The sequence below is a fragment of the Papaver somniferum genome, chromosome 8, assembly GCF_003573695.1.
Source record: "Papaver somniferum cultivar HN1 chromosome 8, ASM357369v1, whole genome shotgun sequence".
Classification (NCBI taxonomy): Eukaryota; Viridiplantae; Streptophyta; class Magnoliopsida; order Ranunculales; family Papaveraceae; genus Papaver; species Papaver somniferum.
Window position 1 is genome coordinate 125,268,990 of NC_039365.1, and position 26,202 is coordinate 125,295,191.

The following is a 26,202-nucleotide window of genomic DNA, read 5'->3' on the forward strand; positions in this document are numbered from 1 at the left end:
TATAGGTTACACGTCAGATCTTTAAACCATTAAGACACAGCAAAAAGAATCAAAAGAATACTAATTTCTTTACCAAAGAAAGTCTGGTATAGTGTTACATATATATAATATATACAAGAATCCTACTGTTTGAACTGAAACCTGATAAGTAGCGAAGAACCTAACATGATTCAGCACCTAGGAAATCAAAAAATAAATCAGAACCAGGCAGTTGTGACCATCTCTAATTATAGCACCTTCTTATAATAAACGCAACGCATAAACAGAACTCATAATAACTCAAAACAGTGTCACAATATCCATTACGTCAAATTGGTAATAGTTTCTCCTTCAAGCGCGAAATAAGCTTGAATTTCTCCTCTGCTTCAACCTGTTCACAGATGTTATTTCTTGATGCTCGATCCGGATGGAACTTTAGTAAGGCTTGTTTATAAGCTGTGTGTACCTAAATAAATAATCACCAATTGTATTAAGAAATGTAACCAGTATAGAAAGGGTGACAACTAAAAACATGGGATTAACACACAAGTCAAAACAGACCTGAAATTACCACTCCACATCATACTGTATACATAATGTACACTTTGTTTGAGTGTGCTTACCTGAATACTCACTTCTCATTGGATGCAGTCCAAATAAAATTTCAACCAATAAGAACTTAAAGAAATTTAAGATTTCAAACTAATAAGAATATAATGACACCCATTAATATTTGTTAGTAAGTCTTAAATCATACACACACTCTTGTTTAATTACCATAATATTTTAAGCCCATTCTAAAATACTGTGATAATTTATCCACCTAACAAAGAACATCAAAACCAATTCTCATATGGCATACGGTAAGTATATTCTGTGCATTAATCCATGGTAAGTATATTCTATGCATTAATCCTTCTTTTCTCTCACTACAGTCAGAATACATGATTATGAACAAAAGTACTCCTAGATTCCGCATTATTTGAGTACCTGAGAATAATAAGAGCAACTAAATACATTCGGATATATCCTCTTCAACAGAACGTGAAGTCTACATTCTACACAAAAACTAAGTTTTCAAAAAGAAACGTTCATCTGCCAGACTGACTACCATGATTATATACAATTAGTTTAGCATCTGACACACAAGTTTTACGGACTGATTAGTAATAACATTAACTAGGAAACATGATTAATACTAATGTTTAATGAATGCTTAGATTCATAGATAAACTAAGCTAGATGTGTCTTTCAACATTAACTATTTATATTTCATAACATCAATACTCCTTGCTGATATTGTCTGGGTAAATTCTTCATGCATCATCATTTTCATCTGGCATGATAAGACTCTTCAATAACAGATTATAGATTTTTATTTAATTCACATCATATTGATTTTAATAGAGGACTATTAGTTAGTCGTGGTTATGATCTTTCTTTGGTATCACGCAATACAAAGCAGTACCATTCTTTTCTTCCTATATTCAAGAAACTGCGCAGGAATTCCCATAACACTATAATGAATGATGTTTGGATACTGTTATTTATCACTGTTGCGGTTTCATAAGAATGGTGCAAGATCCCTATATATAGTGCAAGGCATGCAATGCCCAAGGATGTAAGGTCGTAGAGAGGCCACTTGCATAATATTCTAAATTTTTAGTTTCCAAGCTAAATGTTTGACATTTGAACTTAACATTTGTCTAATCACATCATTTGCCTAAAAATAGGTAAACTTAACAAGCCAATACAATGTAAGTGAATAAGAAAGACATGCAACTCACCTCACGCGGCATGGGATGGGGCCCCCCTCGCACATTGATCCCCAAGTAACGCAGTAGCGAAGCCATATCATAATATAACTTTTCTACTTTGTCGAGCTCTTTCCTTACTTTTGCACGAATCTCTTCTTTCAAGTTCCGAGTTTCAACGTCCTGATTTATTTGATCACATAAAAGAAACAAAATAAAGGTAAGTGATAAAATGAAGGCTATAATAATAAGATTGTATGTCCAGCAAGATAGAGGAAGAAAAAACATGGGTAGGAAAATATTGAACAACCGGCTAAATGAAGAGATTGTAAAAAAAACTGCTCCTGTATAAAGGGAATAGATGAAAAGAGAAACATTGACCTTCTTTTGTGTTTGCCGCATTTCTTCCAAGCGTTGCTTCTGCCTTTTCTCCATGTCTAACAAACGCGCAGTCTCAGCCCTTCTTCTCTTCTTTAAACGCTGTGCTTCTTCAGCCTGCCAGTATGAAAGCATTAGAAGGATCCTCAAAATTTAGGTAGTAAACTCACCATCTCCCATTTAACTAGCTACATAATATATCTTTGTGGTCATTAAAGATTGCAGTAGAAGGTCCGGCAAGACATGCTATAGGTTCTGAGTAGTGTCCTACATATTCTCAATGTAATTCCACCAGTCAGGGAATAGTGTATGCAAAGATACTCATAAACACCATGTCAATGTCAGGTTTACTAGCGAATTAGTAATGAAAGAGCTTAGTAAAACTGTACAGCTCAGTAGTTCACAGCTACATCAAAAGGCGATTTCGACAATCCAATGGTTTCACCTATTGCTAGAGCAAGTAAGCGGTATTAATTAGCAAAAGAAACATCTTTCTTTTCCAAGAATTTACCATTCGGCAAACCATAAAGTAGGATTATGGGTCTTTCCAGATAAGGTGTCACGGTCAACCCAATATCTATTCTAAACTCTCATTAAGTAGAAGCACAGAACACCAGAAGTGGGAACCTAAGAATGATAAATGGAATTTCCAAGAGACTATGCAGGAAAGGATTTTTAAATTTTGTAAGATATAATTATCACCAAAATTGACATCAAGTATATCTTGCAACGGTATATACACATTTCTTTCCTCGGGTGTTCCAGCGATGAGTATCCTTTTAAAATATAAGAAAAGACACTCAAGCATATAACTGCTTAGGAAGGAAAGAGTCGGATGTTTGACACCTTTGAAATTATCTATTTTAGTTACAATGTATGCAAGTGCTCTAACAGCATGTTGGCACACACAATAGAACTCCAAATGCATAAATTTGTGAACAGTTTCTGTTGTACCTTTTCTTGTTCAATCTCTAGTAAACATCAGTAAGAGACTAAACTACTACTTCACAACCAAAAAGACGAAGAAAACAATTTTGGGAAATAAACCACACGGCTTAATGAGATTAAAAGGAATTCAACGAAGAACATTTGTGTGTGCGGCAAACCTGATTTTGTAACTCGCGCTGCCTAGACGCCCATTCGTCTTCCATTGCACGCTTGTACTCGGCAGTTTCCTTGTATTTTTCCCTTCCGTCAATTAAATCATTCTGGATATCATGTGCAGTCTCCGCCTCTTGATCATTGCACAACAATGGATTGGCTGGTGATGATTTTTCTTCAAAAAATGTTTCACTTATGTGCGATGTTTGGGCATTGCAAAAATCAGTTTTCCCAGGAACTGACTTCTCTTTCTCCATTGAACAGGCTATACCATTATTAGATCTGTCGCAAGGAGTTTCTTGAAAATACCCAACATCTTCATCCCGAGTCTTGTATTTATCATAATTACACTCCGCTGCATCTGATTTTCTACTGTTGCTACCACATGCCTCTGTATCCTGTGACTCAGTCTTCTCCTGGGAAACTTTTTCTTTACCCAGGAAACAAGCTTTCCCAAAATCAAAATCCTCAAACGCTTTTCCCTTTTCCATGGAACAAGTCACGCCAGCGCTGGCTCTGTCATATGACGTCGAAAGCCCTTCATCTTTGTCTACAGGGTAATTGTCATGATTAACATGTGAATCATCCATATTTCTCTTTTTACTCACAAAGTCCTCCTCATTCGGCAATTCAAACTCGTCGTCTTTATTGGCCCTTTCATATATTGAATCCATGACAATGTCATTATCAATAAGCCCATCACCATTTCCATTGTTTGTACGATAACAATGCTCAGTCGTCTTTGGAAAGGCAGCATTTTCTGAATTATCAGTGAATGACCCAGAGGCACAGGCCTGATCCTTCAAATTAGACTGATCATTTACGACACGATCAAACATTTTTTTCTTTGAAGCAGCCCTTTCCCACTGCTCACGTATTTTTCCTGAAGAACCTTCCATAACCTCAACGTCAGAACTATCACTTTCAGAGGAACTACTATCAGAGTCAGTGTATAAGCCATAACAATTAGATTGTCTAGGCTTCGACTTAAATACATTCGGATGGGATGGACTTTCATGGGGAAATCCATGATGACCACTGTTTGATTCTTCAGAAAGTGATTGGTCAGAAGCATTACCAGATCCATTTCTTTGGCCAGCATGTCTCAGTACATCATCACTATTTACAAGTTCGTCAACATCGTCATCATCATCATCAATGCTAATAATGACACTACATGGTGACTTCTTTCTTTCAACTGATACCCTAGAACTTTGAAATATCTTCTTAGAACATTCTGGCTCATCGACGATGATAAAGTCATGTTCCTCACTACTATCAACATCGATTATGACCGCATTATTAACTTTTTCTTTCCCTCTACACTTTCCTAAAACTCTCCTGCCAAACTGAGTGCGTGTTTGAGATTGTCCCCTGGACATTCTTTTGAACTCCCTTGTTCCCATGAAAGGAACTTCGAATCTACTGTGTCCAATTACGGAGGAAGCCACGATATGCTACTTGACAATAATATTAGGAGTTGCACCTTAATTAACTGAACCAGTGCTACATATGGACCCTGACAAGAAACAAAATAGTCTTAGATGATAAAACAACTAAAGGTGAGAAAGCTAAACATGACAAATAACCATCTAATCAAACCACAATTCATACACTAGAAATAAGCCAGAAAATGGGAAATTTGAAGCTATCAAGCCAACAGGAACTTGTTAATGCATATTATCTTACCTAATACCAACACTCCTAGATCAAGACTAGTTTCACAAGTCTAACCCACACAATGATTAATTCACAGTCACTAGTCTGATCAAGAACGACGATAACTCTAATTATACATTCCAACACAACTTTAGCAACTGAACAGGATGGCAGGTCCTATATGAGTGTCAGACCCTAAAATTGAACATCAATATACAAGTATAAAAAGTACGAGTTTGTCGACTATCAACGAGTTCCTATAAATTAGGTAACTTCTATCATTGGAGTATATTAACTCATCGACATCACTGGGTATAATTAATGGTTCACTGAGTATATTAGTTCATGACCTTTGCATCCTCATGGGCGGCTCAAAAATCTCAAGCACATGACTAGGGCACCTAACATACGGGCATAGCTTCCACTAACAGATTAATGGTTTAAAAAAGAAATTTTAAACACATAGAAAACCCCTAAAAACAAAAACAAAACTTTTCATTTAATAGACCGATAATCTCAAATATTTCATACACAGGAAAGGAACAAAACCCTAACAAGAACTAGATCACCTAAATAAGAAACTTTTCAGGGATTTAGGTCAAACGGAAGCAAATTAACTGTGCTATTTCAAGACCTAAAAAAAAAAGATAAAATAAAAACAAAACAAAACAAAACAAAAAAACTCCAAGATAACAAGCCCACCTTTTTCTGAAACCACGCACCCTTGATTCTCTTTGGTAATAAAGCGAGCAGACACTAAATTCAAGAAGAAGATGAAGAAGAAGAAAGACCTCAAAGCACCAGGAAGATGAAAGATTTAATTACAGTTACCTACCCAAAAATGCGCATCCCGCGTACACCACATTGAATCGGGATGATTTATCTTCGTTAGATGACACAAATACCCCTAGAATTAAGAAGTCAGCGGCAAAGCGGACTGCGTCACATGTCCGAATCGTAGCTTGCGTTTGGAGTTTTAGAGAACCGGTTCAATTACTTATGGACCGTAACCGGTGATACCATGGTTCAAGGAACTCTTTTCAATGCAAAGAGTAAATGTGGATTCTTTCTTCTCTATGGACTTTGTTTGGCTTAACCTGAAAGACGATCCTACAATACGCAGCTTGTAAGTTGTTGATAGCTAAGGGCGTTAGCGGTCGTCTAAAAACCATCAAATTTATTTGAATTTGTTATAGTGCTTACGGTTCATGGATGTGCGGTCCATCAGATGATTAGGATTTTCCTCTCTTGTGTATATAAAGAACATTATATCTATGTATTATCCCCTGCCTCTTTTATCAATAAGAAATTTCTCTTTCTCTTTCTCTTAGTTTTACCTAATTATAACTCCACAACGTTATCACGCACGAGCTCCTCCCTGATTTTTTTTTCATCAACCCTACTGTGGTCTCGGGAAGCTAGATTCTTTTTTGTTGGTTCCCTAATCATTTAACTGGGCTAAACTCGAGATGGACCCAATTCGACCTGAATTTGAGCTTTTGGACTCAGCTGGACTTGAGTACCATCGTTGGGTAGCTGATGTGGAGACTACTCTCGTGGCGAAAGACTACACCGCTACCATCAAGCCTTCAACCGCTGCAAATGCTGTTCCAGCGACTGAGAAAGAAAAATCCAATGCCCTCATGTTTCTCAAGAGGCATATTGACCCTAACTTACTATGGGGCTACCACCATTTGAAAACACCTAAGGAATTGTGGGATGCTCTCGAAAGTCATTTCGGTAATATTCACGACTCTTTACTTCCACAACTGCAAGTCCAGTGGAATGAAATTCGTTTCCTGGATTATGTCAAAGTGAATGACTTTCAAAAGGACATGCTGCAGCTACAAGCACGTCTGGATTTTTGTGGCACCAAACTAACTAATGCTGAAATGATCCAAAAGACATTGTAAACTTTCCCAACATCTTCAATGATACTAGCGAACCAGTATCGGTTGGAGGTGGATAACAAAAGGATAACTACTTTTAGTAAGTTGATTAACTTACTTCAAGTCGCTGAAAGGCATAACGAAATCCTGGTCAACAACAATGCCAGAGCTGTGGGCAAAAAGAAAGTTCTCGAAGCAAATTATGGCAAAGTTAACGGAGGAAAGAACCCCAAAAGTAAGAGGGTTGGACATAATGATCATTCACATTCCCATGATTCACATTCCCGTACTCCATACGCACGTGGAGAAAGCAATACACGTGGAAGAGGACACAAGGGACCCAACAGAGGTCACGGATGTGTCCAAGGGCGTGGTGGTAATTCAAATGTTTGGAACAGAGATGTACTTTCTGGCCCAAGTGGTGGCAACTCCAAGGTCGAGAAAGCTCCAAGAAATCCCCCTAATAGAAAGGACGAAGTTGGAAACGGGCCTTGTTATAGGTGTGGATCCACTGCACATTGGTACCAGCAATGCAAGGCTAGTAACAAAGTTGCATACATCTACAAGAAGTATCGAGAGTCTGTGGAACAAGAAGCTCACTATCTGGAAGAAGATGAGAATGCCCCTGACATAAACCTCACAATATCAGATTTCCAAGGCAACAAGAGTCATGCCATATTGGATACACCTGATTTCGATTGAAAATGCTTCTTTAGTTACCTTTTGATCTCAGACGTTTATTTTAGTGTTTTACGTTTATTTTAGTAGAATTTGGTTTAAATAATTTTTCTTGATGGCTTGGACTACTTTATATGTCGTCATGATTACCTTATGAATGGATTATCTATGAGTATTTATTATATTAATCATATTTTGGTACTGATTTAATAGATTTTTACTTTGATAATTTGTTGTTTAACATATATATTAGAATGAAAAATATATCATTCTAGTAAGACTCAAATTCTCCAAAGTACATGAGATAAATTATTCGGATTTTGTAATGATACCACATTATCTACTTGTAGGAATGTTTCAAGGAGAGATTGAATGTCTGGATGATAGTGGAACCACCCATACTATCTTAAGAAATAGACAATTGTTTGTTAACTTGACCCCTTATAATACATCTGTGACTACGATTATTGGATCATCACAAGTGATAATTGGGCGAGGTAATGCTCAATTCATGTTGCCAAATGGCACAGTGATTAAAGTCACAGAAGCTCTATATGCACCAAGAGCTAACCACACCTTGTTAAGTGATGTGATTTGTAGATAGTGGTAAAAGTGGTTCGATTCTCAGACTTGTGAAGGATATTAATTAGACTTAAATTCTAATATTAAAATAGAAAACTCACTAAAAATTATAGCAAATTCAATCAAAGATGATATCAACACTAAAAGAAACACTGAGGCTAAGATTCCACTATTTTCCAAGTTCAAAGTGATTAAAACAATACTTATATTTATGCATTCTCGTTTAATTTGATTCCAAAATATTGCAACAAGTAGATTTTCAAAAGTAGTAATTGTAAATACCAAGTATGAAGCATCAAAAGTATTAAAACTAAGCATACTCCATCAAAATATATCACAATCACTCAAATAAAAATCATATTAAATAATAGTTCAAGCAAATAATCATATAATTATTGCAAATAAAAAGATAAAATAGAATTTACCACCTTTTATTGGAAAAATAGCTTCCTATATCGCCTCAGCAATGGGGTTTAGCTCCTCATACTAATCATGATCTCAAAATATGTGTTTGTTGCTCAAAAGATGATTAAAAGAGTGAAAAGTAATAACACAGACTGTTTGCAACGGTGTGTTGGTGTTGCAAAACAGCTGTTACAATGGAACTGTTACAGAAAACTGTTGTAAGTACTGTTGCTTTGTCGCTGATTTTAAGACCCTAGAATAGGACTGCCCTGCACAGCTTAATGTTCTTCAGCTGTTAAACAACGACACTGTTCTGCGACTGTCTCCTGTGCGTCAATGTTCTTCGCGTTCTTCCTCTTCAGCAATAGCAGCAGCAGCAGAAACAGAGTTTGGTAAAGCTCTGATTTCTTCTTCTCTGGATCTCCTTAGGTTCCCAAACTCTCGACACCTCTTCTATATAACCCAAGACATCTATTTATATCAAAAATACCGATTAAATCTCTCCCAAATCTTCCAAAATCTCTTTCCTTATCTTCACGGCCAAGTTGCGGAAATTTCTTGTTTTAGAATTTCTACGCGTTTCTGAGCTTTCCTTTTTATTCTAAACTCTTCCTTAGATATATACAAATCTTTGGGAAGGTTTACAGCACTTTAATCTCTCTAAAATTCCCTAAAACAGGTCACACACGTGACTTTCCATATTTTATGTTGTGAGAAAAATCCGTCGATTGAGCCCAGTCTAATCGATTTAAACACCCATATCAGATTCCTAGACCCATAAGGAGTCTATCCTATGAAAATCAGAGGTTTAATCGACCTCAAACTCCTCCAAATCACGATTGCCAAAATTGTTCTTCACTGCACCTATTTTCCCGCCAAAACCTGGTTTTTGAAATGTTGAAGATGGTTGCCCCTTATCCAGGGTAGGGGTGCGATTAGCAACTGCCTGGAAATGGGATGCCCTTAGTAATTAGGTTACCCCTTATCCAAAGTGAGATTCCGAATAGCAAATGTCCTCCGGGTGCTTTCCGACAACTTTTCGGGCCAATTTTTTCCAAAAATGTTTATTGGCAAAAAATACCTACAAATAAATAAAACACCATAATAAGTACAAAAATGAGCCCTAATAATATATAGAATGGAGACAAATCGGACACAAAAATGTGTCTATCATTAAGTTTCAAAGATATTCGTGCAAACGGTTATCATTTGGAAACTCACAATGAAAATGGAATTGAATACATACATGTTGCCTTTAATGAATGTGGAAGAAAACGCATTTTAGAGAAACTAATGAGTCAATCTAGTGGATTATATCTCACTACTATTCGGGTTATTGAATCTCATGTTGTTACCAACGATGAGTTGTTGAGTAGTGACTCATACAGGCTTTGGCACGACCGATTAGGGCACCCAGGTCGTGACATGATGATCCGTGTGTTTAAAGAACTCACATGGACATCCTTTTTTTCGAGGAAAAAAGAAAATGGGACAACAGACTGTTACAGTGCAAAGTAACCAACTACTAACTGGTCAGAGTGTTACTCCAACACGACAGTTTCCTTCTCAAGAAGCTGATGCGCAACATATTTCCTATTCTGCTTCATTGACTATGTCAAAAGCACATCATTTATTTTGCAAAGCCTGTTCTTTAGCAAAAACAGGATCAAGACCATCATATGCTAAAGATATAAAACAAAATATCCCATTTTTACATAGGATACAAGGTGATATTTTTGGACCTATACACCTAGAATGCGGACCATTCAGGTACTTTATGGTTCTGGTAGATGCTTCGACTCGTTGGTCACATGTTGCATTATTGTCCACAAGAAATGTTGCATTTGCAAAGCTCCTAGCACAATTTATTCGTTTGAGGGCACACCACCCTAATTACCCTATCAAGACTATCATACTTGATAATGCTGGAGAATTCACATCAGAAGGATTTGATGATTACTGTATGTCTAATGGAATTGACGTAGAGCATCCCGTATCCCATATTCACACTCAAAATGGTCTCGCAAAAGCTACCATTAAAAGATTACAGATGATAGCTAGGCAACTGGTTATGCGTACCAACCTTCCTATTACTGCCTGGGGATATGCTATATTGCATGCAGCTCTACTTATTCGTTTTCGACCCACTGCTAGCCAACCATTTTCTGCATACCAGTTGGTAACTGGATATGAGCCTGATATTTCACACTTACGCATATTTGGTTGTGCCATATATGTGCCTATTACGCCCCCACAGCGTACTAAAATGAGTTCACAAAGACATTTAGGTATTTATGTTGGATATGAATCCCCAACTATTATCCACTATTTAGAACCTTTGATAGGCGATCTTTTTACCGCTAGATTTGCGGATTGTCACTTTGATGAGACAACCTTCCCGTCATTAGGGGGAGATAAGAAAAAGGATTTTCTAATGGAATGACAGGAATTGTCGTGGTGTGTTCCCACGTTGTCTCACCTTGATCCTCGTACTCCACAATGTGAGAGTGAAGTGAAACGAATCATCGATCTTCAAAATGTAGAAGATTCAATGTCTGATGCATTTATTGATATCGTCAAAGTGACGAGATCACATATACCAGCTGCGAACGTGCCTGCAAGGTTAGAAATCCCTACTATGAGACTGAGCATTCTAGATAGAGGTGATAAGCTTACACTTGGTGGAAGTGTAGCTGAGGCCGTGGCCCCCCAAAGAAAAAGGAGGAGGCCACCTGGTTCGATAGATACTCACTCAAGGAAGAAAAGAGTGAGTAAGGCACAATCCGATCCATTTATCATTAATGCAGATAATCCTTCTCATGAAGTTGTCTCTGATTATAGTTATGTCCATGAATCAATATTGGAGGACGCTCCGATGTTTGAAATGACTCCAGAGAACAAAGAAATCTCTATGGATTATGAGAGTGCATCTGTGTTGATGGAGAGATCCTCCACGCGCATTGATGATATATTTGCATATATTGTTGCTCGAGAAATCATAGAGCACGATGATATCGAACCACGCTCTATAGCAGAATGCCAAAGAAGAGCAGATTGTCCTAAATGGAAAGTTGCAATCCAGGAAGAACTAGATTCACTGGCAAAGAGACGGGTATTTGGTACGGTAGTGCTAACCCCACTAGGTGTAAAACCTGTAGGACATAAATGGGTATTTGTCAGAAAGCGTAATGAGAAGAATGAATTCGTAAGATATAAGGCTCGCCTTGTGGCGCAAGGTTTCTCACAACACCCTGGAATTGATTATGAAGAAACATATTCTCTTGTAATGGACGTCATAACTTTCCGCTACCTAGTTAGTTTGGTAGCTTCAGAAGGACTTGAAATGCAGCTTATGAATGTGGTTACATCATATCTCTATGGGGATCTTGATTCAGAGATATACATGAAAGTGCATGATGGCCTTCCATTGCCCGAATCAAATAACTCCAAACCACGGAGTGCGTTTTCAATTAAGTTGAAACGCTCACTTTACGAATTAAAACAATCCAGGCGGATGTGGTATACCCGTCTAAGTGATTATTTGATTGGGAAGGGATATACAAATAATGAGTTATGCCCATGCGTATTTATAAAGAAAACGAGTTCCGGATTGCAATTATAGCTGTTTATGTTGATGATATGAACATAATAGGTATTGTTGATGAAATAAGAGAAACCGCAAGCTATCTGAAATCTGAATTTGAGATGAAAGATCTTGGGAAAACTCGATTTTGTCTAGGACTTGAACTAGAACACCGAGCCTCTGGAATATTAATCCACCAGTCTGCATATGTCGATAAGATACTCAGGAAATTTAATATTGACAAAGTGCACCCTGCTAGAACTCCCATGATTGGTCGAAGCTTAGATGTAAATAAGGATCCATTTCGTCCTAAGCAAGATGAAGAAGAAATATTAAGAGCTGAAACTCCTTACCTAAGAGCAATAGGCGCATTATTGTACTTAACACAATGTACTCGACCAGACATTTCATTCTCAGTGAACTTGTTAGCTAGATATAGCTCTGCGCCAACGCAGCGTCATTGGAATGGTATAAAGAATGTATTTAGATACCTTAAAGGAACCATTGACATGGGTTTATTTTATCCTTATGAGGACAAAGGGAGGACTGCTAAGACAACCCCCTACACTGAAACCCCAAATAATGTTTTGGTTGGTTTTGCTGATGTTGGGTACCTTTCAGACCCACATAAATCTCGATCTCAAACTGGTTATGTATTTACCATATGGAAAACATCGATTTCCTGGCAATCGACTAAGCAAACTCTTGTGGCTAACTCCACGAACCACTCTGAGATCATTTCCCTACATGAGGCAGTTCTTGAGTGTATATGGTTAAAGTCTATCATTACACATATTCGAGGGACAAGTGGTTTGAATTCTACCACTGAAGAGCCGACATGCATTTATGAAGATAATGCAGCTTGTATCGAACAAATGAAGCAAGGGTATATCAAGGGTGATAATACGAAATATATTTCACCAAAGTTCTTTTACAATCAACAACAACAGTGTCTCTTAAACATTCAAGTCAGCGAAGTACCGTCTGATGAGAATGTGGCAGACTTATTTACTAAGTCACTACCTAAGTCCTTATTTGAAAAGCAAGTAAAGAGTATTGGACTAAGGAAATTGTTCGAACTCCCTTGAACACAATCAGGGGGAGATGACGACATCAGGGGGAGTATCTGATGATATGATGTCGACATCTAGCTTGGTGTGCTGAGCTCTTTTTCCCTTAACTGAGATTACTTTTTCCCACTGGGTTTTGTTACTCGGCAAGGTTTTTAATGAGACAACACCAAGATTACAATTTCTCAATTGAGGTTTTTCTTTTCCCACAGGGTTTTTCTATTTTAGGAATTTCAGAAGCGACAAGAGAAGTGGTCAACTTTATGGAGCAACTTTACTAGGACTCAGCACGTTGTACTCTTTTCCCTTCGTCAAGGTTTTGTCCCATCGGGTTTTCCTTGTCAAGGTTTTAATGAGGTAACACATTTGGAAATCCACTTTTGAACCGCACAAGGGGGAGTATTATAGGGCCTACGACCCATGGATGTGCGGTCCATCAGATGACTAGGGTTTTCCCCTCTTGTGTATATAAACAACATTATATCTATGTATTATCCCTCTGCCTCTTTTATCAATAAGAAGTCCTCTTTCTCTTTCTATTAGTTTTACCTAATTATAACTCCACAAGAATTCACGCAAGACATTAAATATTGTGTGACTACCAAAAATATACTATATCATGTGGCTCGAGATTAAAGGTGGGGTAACTTAATATGTTACTAAGGCATACATTATATCGCTTCTTAGACCGCTTAGTTACTAAGCTATCTCTATCAACATGTGGCGCGATACTAAAGGTTGGAGTAGCATAGTGCCCTACAAACGAATGCGCCGCAATATTACCAAGATTGTTTAATTATTAAGCAATAGGCTATAGTATAGACACGCGGATATGTCTATTTGTCAGAGGCGGCTGAACAATCTACTCGGCATTAAATGCGAAAGGACGTGGTCTTCAATCAAGAGGGCTCGGAGTACGTATCACCCTTCAGCTGGAATAGGTGAACAGATGACGAAGGTACTAGATTGACCAAGGACCGTTCTTATTTGATGGAACGGAAGGCAACAAAGATGTGTCGAACACAAAGGGAGCTATAAATACTCAGCATTGTCTCAAGAGAAAGGGGGGACTTTTGCGTCGACATAATACTTTCTCTCCTCTCTCATTTAGATAACTTTATCTTCTTCTTTAATGGAGTTCCTCCATCCTTTTGTAAGAAGATCAATAATAAACTTAGCCTCTTTACCCCAATAGACGTAGGTTAGAATTAACCGAACCACGTAATCTCTTGTGTGATTTATTAACTTAGTTGCACTTAATATTATCTACTTATACTAAGCTATCTATCTAACTGAGCTATTTATTTTATAAGATGTCTCTTTATTTAGCCTGTTTGCTTCCCCGCCTCTATATTACGAGCATACTTTTATTTTTCTTAGCATATGCTCATACGAAGGATCTTTACTCACTTGGTATAGTGATCTTCTGAGCTGATATGATTTTGAAGGTATCATTATTTCTTAGTGTCAACTCAACCGAGGTATCTTTACTAACATAGTATCTGATCCACTGAGCCGATCTCATTACGTAGGTTACCAGAAAATTAGTAACCATAGTTTGGCGCTAGAAACGGGCTTGACTAAAAATCTTTCTTTTTTCATTATTTCATCATCTTTTTTCTTTTAGATGTTCATGCGAGGATCAGATCTAAGAGTAAGAAAGGTGGATCCCATTTTATAGTGACGATTTAACTTCTTTTTTTTTTTAAAGTTTTTAAAGTAATAAATCTCAAAAGGATTTAAATCGTATGGATCTACAAAAAGTGGTTAAGAAACACCATTAAAAGCACTTTCTAAAGCTCAAAAAGCTATTATTTTAATTTTATTTGCTTGCACATGAGTAAACCTCCTCTGGATCTGAAAATCTCTGTTTTCGAGGGAACCTCGGTGAAAAGTTTTGAAGTAAAATCCCCAGGGTCATTTATAAACTAAAGGTCGTTTTTAATAGACACGTTCTTTAACTCAGCTTACAATACTCTATGTCGTTTTTGAATATGAGATTCATTTAGGAACTAAGTCCCAAACATTGAACAGTTTCATCAAATACGAACTTAGAAAAACATACTTTTGTTAAGCTCTATACTTAACTCTTAATTGCTTTTCCTAACGGGGTTACCTAGAACGTACCCTACCCCTTTTTATCTTCACTCTCAGGAAACGAAAATACGAAGGTAAAAATCACGAAGCATTGGAACGAAGAAAAAAAATTATCTTTGGCTCGAGCGTATTCATATACATTCTCGATAACTAAAGATAAGAACGAAGACCTTCTTTGGATCGTACATATCTACGTACGAACTAGGGACGAAGACAATGGGTATCTTTAGCTCGAGCGTATTCATATAAGTTCTCAACAGCTTAAGATAAATACGAAGACTGTCCTTGGCCCGTACGTATCTACATACCAACAGTCAAGGACAAATACAAAGGTTATCTTTGGCTTGATGTATTCATATATATTCTCAACAGCCAAAGACAAAATTGAAGAATGTTCTTGGATCGTACGTATCTACGTATGAACAACAAGATATGAAGGTGAAGGTTATTTTTGACTCGAGTGTATTCATATACGTTCTCAAAAGTCAAGGACAAAGAAAAATATGAAGGGTATCTTTATCTCGACCGTATTCATATACGTTCTCAACAACTAAAGGCAAAAAATAAGGTTATCCCTAGCTCGAATGTATCTATACACGAACAACTAAGGATGGACGCGAAGGGTTATCTTTGGTTCGAGCGTATTCATATATGTTCTCAGCAGTTGAGGACAAGAATGAAGATTGTTCTTTTTTCGTACGTATGAACAGGAGGGACGAAGATGAAGGTTATCTTTGACTCGTGCGTATCCATATACGTTCTCAACAGTCAAGGACAAAGACAAATACGGAGGTTATCTTTGGCTCGAGCGTATTCATATACATTCTCAACATCCAAAGATAAAAATGAAGACTATCCTTGACTGGAACGTATTTATATGCAAACAATCATGGACAAGGATAAAGACAAGGACGTCTTCCAGAGACAAAGGCACGCCGATATCATCTCATGACCGCAGAGGAAGTTAAAATCTAAGGTCTGTCCAAAGAAAATGAAAACATGGTTGTGTATCACAACTTAAAGACCAGTTTCGCATTTATGGACACAGCATAGCGCGGGGATTACCTTTTCGTTATGCTGACTAGGGAAAAAACGCAAATTAGCAAGGATATATAACCTTCGTGTATGCATTCTATCGAAGGAAATGAGAAGAAGCTCATTGAAAGGATATACCCTTCGTCATTCAAAGAATCATTTGTTTTTATTTTTATACAGAAATATAGCGATAAGTGGCAAACCTGCTACAAACATGTTTTTTCTAACTAAGACGGGCCGAAGTGAAAAATATTCAAAATACAACTCACGTGGAAGAACAAAGTTTTGTTCTCTAAATGCTTAAGCTTATATCTTTGTGATTTTCCGTGGGCAAAAGAAGTTAATCGGAAGACATTACCTGCTCAAGGTTCATAACCTTGTATACTTCGTAAAGCAGAGTTCATCCAACAATAGCTCTGGGAACTACTATAGGCACGTAACATCAACATCATGAACGAAGGTCAATTCCCCCAACCGGATCTATAGGCGAAGGTGGAGGTCATGTTAATTGGAACCAAAGATGTTAGCAATGGTTTTGTTTCACAACTTACGTCTGAAACCGAAGGCATACATCGGAGCGAAGCCTGTAATACACGGATTCACCACTTCCAAGAAGTAGTTATTCAATCCCCATCTACAAAGATACAAATCAATAAAGATCAGATCTGTATGTGTACGCATACTTAACAAGATCACAACTCAGACTCAGCTACGAGGAGTCACACGACAACACATAAGCGAACACAATCTCACAACAATCATACTACGATGCCCCCAGCCTAGATATGCACGAAGCCTATATATATTTGTATACCCACAATACCTGCTTGGAGAAGGAATACCTCAAGTACACAACTCAAATACAACGATGAGCGAAGTATGTATACATCTGTATACCCAAAGGGTCGTTCCCCAATATCAAGCTTATAAGTATGAAGGTACTGTTTAATTATGTGGCCCCGGTGATACCCTAACTGATGTAGTTTTGAAAGTGGTAGTAAAGTTCGTTCAACTCGGACTTGATAAGATTGGGTTCTAGACTTAAAATAAAAATAGAAAATATATATACAAAAGGTTTGTCACAATGTCGAGAGAGACTGACACTCAGGATTCCACCAAATTCCATTCATGTGATTCAAATAATAATTCCAATCAATTATAGATCAAATATTAAAAATGTGGACTCTTATTCTTTGCCAAAAAGTAGATTTTTGAAAAGCAATGATTGTAAATCAAAAGCATGATGTATCAAAAATACATAGACCAAGCATACACCATCAAACGAAATCACACCCATTCAATAAAAATCATAAATCGATCAAAAATCGATGAAAATAGTCATAAAAGAATTATTAGAATTACCACATGTGTGAAAAAAAGCTTCCTCCGTCATCCCAGTGTTTGGGTTTAGCTCCTCGTATTAATCATGGTCTCAAAATATGTATTTAAAGCTCAAAAGATGATTAAAAGATTGAAAAGTAGTAACACAGAATGTTTAAAACGTTATATTGGCGCTACAAAAAAGCTGTTACAATGGACTGACTGTTACAGAGGGTTTGAATGTAACATCGTTGCGAATTTGAGACGATGTTCTTATTTGCAACGTTGTTCTTCAGCACCAGCAGCAGCAGCAGCGGACTCCCTGCAACTCGATCTCTAGAGCTCTGTGGTGCTCTAAAGCTCTCTGAAACTCGTCCAACTTCTCCCCAAACTCCCGATCCTCTTCTGGGACTCGTAGAAACTCCTTATATACACAAAAACCTAATCGAATCCGAGTATATCTCAGATTATTCTTTTCTTCCAAGTTACGGATAATGGATTTTTCCTGTATTCTCGCGGTTTCTTTTGTGTCCTGATGTGTTTAGAACTCTTCTATGATGTCCAAGGAATCATCCTAGCCATTGGTAAACTTCTAATACCTCACGTAATCTCTTCCTCCAATCAATAGAACCCGTGAAGCCCTATTTTTCTTGTTTTGATTAAAACTCGATTTCCAGCCAATTTGGGTACAAACCAATGATCATACTAGGCCTGTTTGGGTCCAAGGAAGATACACACCAAGTTTCAGCGATTGAATCGTCCTAGAACTCGATCAAATCTTCTCCCAAAATTCAACAGATGTGATGAACACTCCCGCCAATTTCAAAATTCAAAAGGTGAAGGTGACCTCCCCCTTATCCAGTTCCGGTGTCCCTTTAGCACATGCCCGAAATGGGTTACCCCTTATCCATAGTGAGAGTCCGAATAACACTTGCCCCTTGGGTGCGTTTAGTAATTTTTCTGGGATGTTTTCAACACTTTTCTCGGGGTTCCTCCGGGGTATTTCTGGGATGTCACTGGTACGTCTGCTACGGAGGTTCAAATGCCACGTTTTGAGCCAATTTCGCCGCAAAAGTTTATTTCTCAAAAAACACCTACAAAGAGATAAAATACCAAAATAAATACAAGAATGAGAACTATCAATATATAGAATCGAGACAAATTAGACACAAAAATGTGTCTATCACTAACTCTTCCATATGAGCAACGTGTGAAGTATCAAAGACTAATGCAGGGCAGTTCTTCGAAAGAAGAAAACCTTTGAGGCTATGAAGAAGCAAAACCTCAATCTGAGGGGTTACCCTTCGAATACCCAATGTGTCAAAGGAATTTTTATTTCAATTTTATGAAGGAACGAAGCCTGTAAGGGGAAACTCACTGCAACTAGAATGAAGCCTATAAGGCGAAAACTCGCTGCAACCAAAAAATTGTTTGTCAATTTTCTATCCAAGAGCGACAAGCTCACATGTGGGGAAAATTAAATCTTTGGTGGGAAAAGACGCAGCTCAAAGTGCAGGACTTTGAGAATTGTTTATTGCAAACAAAGTACCTTGTGACATCCATTAACTAAAAGCAGCTTCCCATGGCAAAAACGTAGCTGACACCGACGAGGAGGCAATCTCAACTTACATGGGGGAAGGCTCCATATATGCAAATACTTTTTATTTCAAAGCTTTGACAACCAGCTTTCAAAAGCGAAAATGGTAAAACATACACCAACCTTGTCGCCTCTACAACATCAATGAAAACCAATTGTTAGAGCATTGCTCGGTCGAACTCGCAAGCGTTGCTATCTCAAGCTTGTTGTCAATTTTAGTTGCCAAAACTATAAGTCTTGATTTCTAGCCTACTTATAGCTAAGTCTCGGATTAGGATAGAAAGTGTAGTTGAGCATTAAACTTCACGGCATTCATCGATCAAAGACGAAGAAAGTGTAACTAGCTTACTTATAGCTAAGCCTCGGATTAGCCTACTTGTCGAACTCATCTATCACTCAAAAGTCTATCTACTCTATCTCCTATTTGAGACAAAAGTCGTATAGCTATATAGACTTCGATTATGCACATTTGATATTTCGAGCTGAGTTTAACTCGCTTACATATTTCTCGAAATATGTGTTTGTAAGCTTTTGCTTTAACCAAGTTCATCTTATATTCTTGACGAAAGTCAAAAGATGATCATGTAAAAATCTCCTTATAACATATTACATGATTTGTGTGAGACAGTCATTTGATGTGGACTCGGAATGTTTCGTATTGATCATTCCATCACTTGAAAATTTCTTCAAAGCTAATAGTTTGTGTGAGACAGATATTGTCGTCTTCTAAGAATATTTCAATGATTGAAATGGGAGTTTAGAACACTTAACCATAATTGGATTTAATCACAGCATATGTGATTGGTCCAAGACCGGAATGTAGTATGCATACTGGCGAGGTCAGGTAAAGTCCGGGAGCTAGAGTATGCGTACCTGTACGCGTACTGGCGAAGTCAGTTGAAGTTCGGGTACTACAGTATGCGTACTTGTACGCGTACTTGACTTAATTGAAGTTTGGTAGTGTACGATAGTATGCGTACCCGTTTTCATACTGGAGAACACAGTCCAAGTCCAGCTACTTAGGTATGTGCCGGTTTGCATACTTGAGTGGGTTATGTTCTAAAATCGGTTTGTTCATGAACTAATACATTTATATAATAAGGAATGCAATCTTTTGCAAACCGTGGCTATGATGTTCATGAATTGATTCGAGTGAATCAAAATCGATTTTGTTTCAATTGTTTCTTGTATAATTCTATGAGAATATAAGTAATTGAACAACTCTAGAACTAGTTTCATTTAAGTCATTTGAACTAGTTATGGTTAAGATGAATAAGGTTGATATAAAAGTGTCCATATGGCTAACTTCGGTTAACTATTGTTGAGCCAACAAAAGTGTACACGTTTAGGTACGGTTACTCATATCTAAATGAAGTCATTTTTCATTTGTGTGTAACAAGCTAAGTTCGATCTAACAGTTGAAAGATGTTAGCTTGAGTCTAATCAGTTTTTCATGTAACGGTGAATATTTAATGCTTTGTTACCAAGGTAACATTGATTGCAAACCCTGATTTGAAGACTATGTAAAGGAGAACTCTAAAAACTGGGAAACCTAATCCCCGCACCTCCTGTGTGATACTAGTTGCGACTGGAGTCGATTCTCCTTTAACCTTAGGTTTTTACTAAAATCATGTAGGTTAACGAATTGAAGACTTCATTGGGATTGTGAAGCCAAACCCAACTATTTTTTATGTAGTTGCGTATTCTGTTTTCTCTCGTGATTGAGTACTATCTTCTCTAAGATTTGCTCGAGATTTAATCTCCGATAGGCAAGATAAAAAGTAGTCACAAACATCTTCGTCTCATCGTTTGTGATTCCACAATATCTTGTTTTGCTAGCATACGATTAAGATTATTGTGAGGTGATTGATATTTCTAGGCCGTTCTTAAGGAATAAGTCCGGTATATCAACTGGTTCCTGTTCACCTTGATTTATCAAAAGACGGAATAAAACTCATAGGTATATCTGTGGGAGGTAGATTTATCTATTCAATAAACTTTTCTGTGTGAGACAGATTGGTTTATCAAGTCTTCGACTTTGGTTCGTAGCAACTCTTAGTTGTGGGTGAGATCAGCTAAGGGAATCAAGTGTGCAGAATCCGACGTGGTTCTAGAGGTGTAAGGAACGCGACTGTACCTTGATCAGTGTGAGATTGGTTAGGGCTCAACTACATTTCAGTCTGAAGTTAACTTGGAGTAGGCTAGTGTCTGTAGCGGCTTAATACAGTGTGGTGTTTAAATCTAGACTAGGTCCCGGGGTTTTTATGCATTTGCGGTTTCCTCGTTAACAAAATTTCTAGTGTCTGTGTTATTTTTTTTCCGCATTATATTTTCTATATAATTGAAATATCACAGGTTGTGCATAAGTTCAACGAATTGTGAATCCAACCTTTGGTTGTTGATTGAATTGATTGACACTTGAATATTGGTTTTTGATACCGTCCAAGTTGTTTCTTGTAATAATCAGGCTCACGGATTTCTATATGTTTGATTTGCTTATTACATTAAGAAACATGGATATAACTCTTTGATATACTTTTATTAAGATTGAGTCTGAATGTCTAGTTGATTCTCTTAAAAGTATATTGGAGTAAGTCCATACATATTTCTAGCGAAATATTGGGTGTGGTTGTTAGACCCCCGTTTTTTCAATTAGTATCAGACCAGGCAAACACGTTTAAGACCTCATAAGTATGTGGTTGTAGCGATCTGACTCTATGGAAATTAGTGTTATCTCTGAAAACACAACACCAGTTCATAAGCACTCTTATTTGGTTCAAAGTCTTGAGTCTCCCTAGAAATATCTCACATCTTCTCCATTGACTGAAACTGTGTTCGACTGGGAAAAATGCCTAGATGAACAGTTGGATGATCTTTCAGATGAAAGTGATTCAGAAGAGGGACAAAATGTTGATGAGAAATTCTCACAATATATCAAGATTTTTGACCATATCATAAATAAAAAGAAGTCAACAGCTTGCTTGGCTGAATATCTGACACCTCTCTGTCAAGAAAACGGGAAATTGAGAAAACTCTTTAAGGGACATGATTGTGGTTACAAACTCCTACAATCTATTATTAAAGATCGTGAAGAAGATGTGCATTCAAAAAATTATGAATGTGATAACCTTCGTCGAAATCTCTTTCTGTTGAAAGAAAGACTTGCAGAAACTGAAGCAAGATATGACTCTCAAAAAAAATGTTTTAACAACAGAGAAATCAGCCTTCTCGCCATAGAAAAACAGCTGGAGGCTAATCTAGATGCTGCTCTTGATAAGGTCAAATCATTGGAAGAGAATCTGAAAAGATTCAATGCTAGCTCTACAAAATTATCCACTATGCTGGGAGGATTTAAGGAACACCGTGATACACGTGGTCTGGGCTATAAAGGAACAGACGCTCCAAGTACTAATAAGATCAATTTTGTTTGTGCTAATGACAAGTTTCTAAGTGAAAATTTCATTGACATCAAAAGTGAAAAACTTCCTTCAGCAGCTGATGTTCCTATGAGCAAAGATTGTCCACCTTAGAAAATAGCTCATATGAGAACAATCAAAAACATTCCCTACAACTGTTATTATTGCGGGAACAAAGGTCATCCTGAAAGGATATGTCGTTTCGACTGCGAAATGAAAAACTTCATAACATTCTTGTATGGATGTCTAAAGAAGTAATAAAACCTACTTCTCATTTTGCTGGAGTAAAAGGTCTTGCCTGCAATCAAGAAAAGTGATGTGATGACCCAATTCTTGATTGTAAATATGACACAAAACCTGTTTACAATTGTAAAGGTAAGAATGTCATATGGACAACTGTCTCTTCAAATTACTCTATGAAGAGAAAAATTCATCGAAGGAAGAAGAAATGTCCAAACTCCTTGCCTCTCACTGAAGAAAGTCTTGAATCTAAAATGTCTGCTCCAGAATACATTCACATCAATAATCGTGTCTCGGAGCTCAAGACAAGTATAAATAGACTTAAACGCAGAATTAAGAAGGCAAGGAGGGCGGCAGTTTCAGGTATCTCTTGCCCTCCTCTTGTTAATTCTCTTTTGACTAACCCCATTGTTTTTCTGAATATCTTCAAGAAAGTAAAAGGGAAAATGTCAATATCCTTGATTAGCAATATGCTCATCAAAATACAACTTGACTGCTCAAAAGAGAATCCTCTTTGAAACTGTGCGAGGATGCTAATGATTCCCAAGAAATTCTTTTGTATTGAGAAAGTGGTCTTTGTATTATTATTATTGTTTCTTTTTTTTTTTATTAAAATGATCATCTTACTGTTGAGCCCTGCTCCAGTATATTATTACATATTGTAATATATTTGATCATTAACTCTTGAGAATATTCTCTTTGTTGCTTACCTTGAAAACTCTTGTTTTCTTACCTTTGACGGGTGAGTTGTTGTTTATCAACAATTATCTTATGTTCCTTTGAGATAAGATTGTCTGTCAATATGTTTAGAATTTGTCTTTGATTTTTTATCAAAACTACTTCTAAATTAGGCTCCATTGCTCTCTTGGTTTTGAACCTGGTTCGCAACCATGAGCGTACGTCCACCCGACCCTTACCGAACGTAAACGAGTAACAGGGTTTCCCTATGAATCACATATATGTATCATGGTTTCCTCTTCTCCTGATACATACACATTCCGTAACGTCAAAAATTCTCTGAATCTTTGTGATGAACACAATGGATGGATGCAAAAAGGAAAACAAAGTTGAAAAGGGCAAGGTTATTGAGTTTCACGAGAACCCTGTTTTCATAACTTGCTATCATGTTGTTGATCATGAAAACAAACTTCCAGTTCAGATGTCATCTCAATTGGAAGGAACTTTTCTTCGAGATTTTGAGGTCGTTCGTGAACAACTTGGAATTGCAACAAAGAATCTTGAATTTATGAAAAATGAACCGAAGAAAGCAACTAATGAACTTGTTAGTGTTCGGTCTCTGGTTGCTGGTCATGTTTGATGACTCTCAGTTGCGTTTTCCCTAGGAGTTATTTTCATTTTGTCTAGGAAACTTCTTATGAGAATTTATTCTTGTGTTTTAAGAAGGATAACTAGGGTTTAGAATAACAATTATTGTGAGTACACATAGCTATTGCCAACGATTTTCATCTTGCAATGTTTTTAGATTTATTTATTTAAATTCTAAAGTTTATTTGGAAGATATTTTTGCAGTATTAATCTTTCTGGTTTTATATATTGCAACTTGTTATGGGATATGAGTGTTTGCGACCGTGAACTATGATTGTCCCATATATGTCAAAATTAAGCATATTATGTCATTATGCAAATATTGATGAAGATAGGATAAACTTTTGATTGCAAAGATTAAGTCTATTATATGTCTTTATGCGAATATTGATGAAAAATAGAATGAATCTTTGAATATTCCGTAGTATTGGTCTTTCCCTGATCCACTTTTATGTGAATGTATTGTATGGCTCCATAAGTTCTCTTATGTTGAGCATTTTCGATTAAATTAATCATGGGTTCTTGTTATTGTATTTCGATTGCGGTAAATAAGGATTCGTTGCTCGGACTTGTAAAGATTTAAAAATAAAAATATATACACAATATTTGTCACAGGATCAAGAGACACTAGGACACAGGATTCCACCATTAATAATTCACACAATTCATATATTTATTCGAAACAATTATAGATCAAATCATAAGGACTCTCATTCTTGCCAAGGTAGATTTTTAGAATATTTATTGTATATCACTAGCATGACGCATCAAAAGCACTGCGACCAAGCATACATCATCATACGATATCACAACCAATTAAGAAAAATCATAAATCGATTAATAAAAAGTGCAAGTAGTCAAAAAAAGAATTAATATAATTATCATATGCGTAAAGAACGGCTTCCTCCATCATCCCAGTGTTGGGGTTTAGCTAATCATAATAATCATGTTCTCAAAATATATATTTGATGCTCAAAGTATGATTAAAAGAGTCAAAAGTTATAAAACAGTGGTTCTGAGACTCACAAAACACGTCCAGAAAGAAACGATACAAGAAAACTGCAGCTAAACTGCGACACTTCTCCACTGCTGCTGGAACTGTTGAAGAACGACGGTCTTTGGCCGTCCGTTCTTCGTGTTCTTGAGCTCCTCATTCTTCTTCAGCAGCAGCAGGTGAACAATCCTGCAAGTCCCTATTTCTCGCTCCTCTCGGCTCTGGCTCGACCCCAAACTCTTGATCACCTTATATGAAACTCGAACAACTCCTTTTATACCATCTATCTCCACCAAATCCTCACCAAGAATCTCTTTTATCTCCCAATATTTTTTTTTATTCTTCACGTAAAGTCTGGTATTTCTTTCCCTGTTAAACTCTCTTTACGCGTCAATGATTCATCCAAAAACCTCTCCCTGTTTACTACGTACTATTCTAAAGATAAAAAAGAATCATGAGAAGATATTCTCCTCCAATATCACGCATGTAATCTTCCAACAGGACCCGATATTCTCGCAAAGATATTCTTCCTCTCTGTTTAGCTAAGTCCGGCTATTCTAGCCCAAATTCATTGATCAAAACAGACGTACAAGGCCTGTTAACTCCATTCAAGACCAGCCCAATGGTTTCCAGCGATTGAATCTCGCTCAAAGCTGCTCAAATACGAAGTCCAAAATCTGTAACCGTCTGCATGCATTTTCCCACCAATTTTTGAGTTTGAAAATTTGAATAAGAAAAGGAGTTCCCTTAATCCAAAATTTGGACGCCTTTAGCAGCTGGGGTGTCCAGGGGTGCCCTTATCCAAATGATGGGTGCCTTTAGCGATTTTTCTGGGGTGTCTTCCGCACTTTTTCGTGGTCCCTCCGGGGTATTTCTGGGGTACTTCCGGTGCATTTCTGCGGTGCCTTTAGTACTTTATCCTGGGGTGTAAAACACTACTTTCGAGCTCATTTCGCCGCAAGGACTTATTTCTCTAAAATTTCCTACAAAGACATAAAATAACACAATAAATACAAAATCGAGCACTAAATATACATACAAATGAGACTTATTAGACACATAAATGCGTCTATCAACACCCCCAAACTTATTATTTGCT

General features: G+C 37.1%; 2 protein-coding genes across 2 annotated transcripts; one reads left to right on the plus strand and one right to left on the minus strand.

Annotated features, from left to right (window-relative positions):
• Window positions 1–46: 46 nt before the first annotated feature.
• LOC113302921 lies at window positions 47–5,734 on the minus strand. Its single transcript, XM_026551887.1, has 5 exons — window positions 5,574–5,734; window positions 3,218–4,731; window positions 2,115–2,228; window positions 1,767–1,916; window positions 47–445 (listed from the first exon to the last, which is right to left on the minus strand). The coding sequence occupies exons 2-5, from the start codon at window positions 4,616–4,618 to the stop codon at window positions 308–310; spliced, it is 1,803 nt and encodes a 600-aa protein (XP_026407672.1). The 5' UTR covers window positions 4,619–4,731; window positions 5,574–5,734; the 3' UTR covers window positions 47–307.
• A 606-nt stretch (window positions 5,735–6,340) lies between these two features.
• LOC113305999 lies at window positions 6,341–6,784 on the plus strand. Its single transcript, XM_026554989.1, has one exon. The coding sequence runs from the start codon at window positions 6,341–6,343 to the stop codon at window positions 6,782–6,784; it is 444 nt and encodes a 147-aa protein (XP_026410774.1).
• The last annotated feature ends 19,418 nt before the right edge of the window (window positions 6,785–26,202 follow it).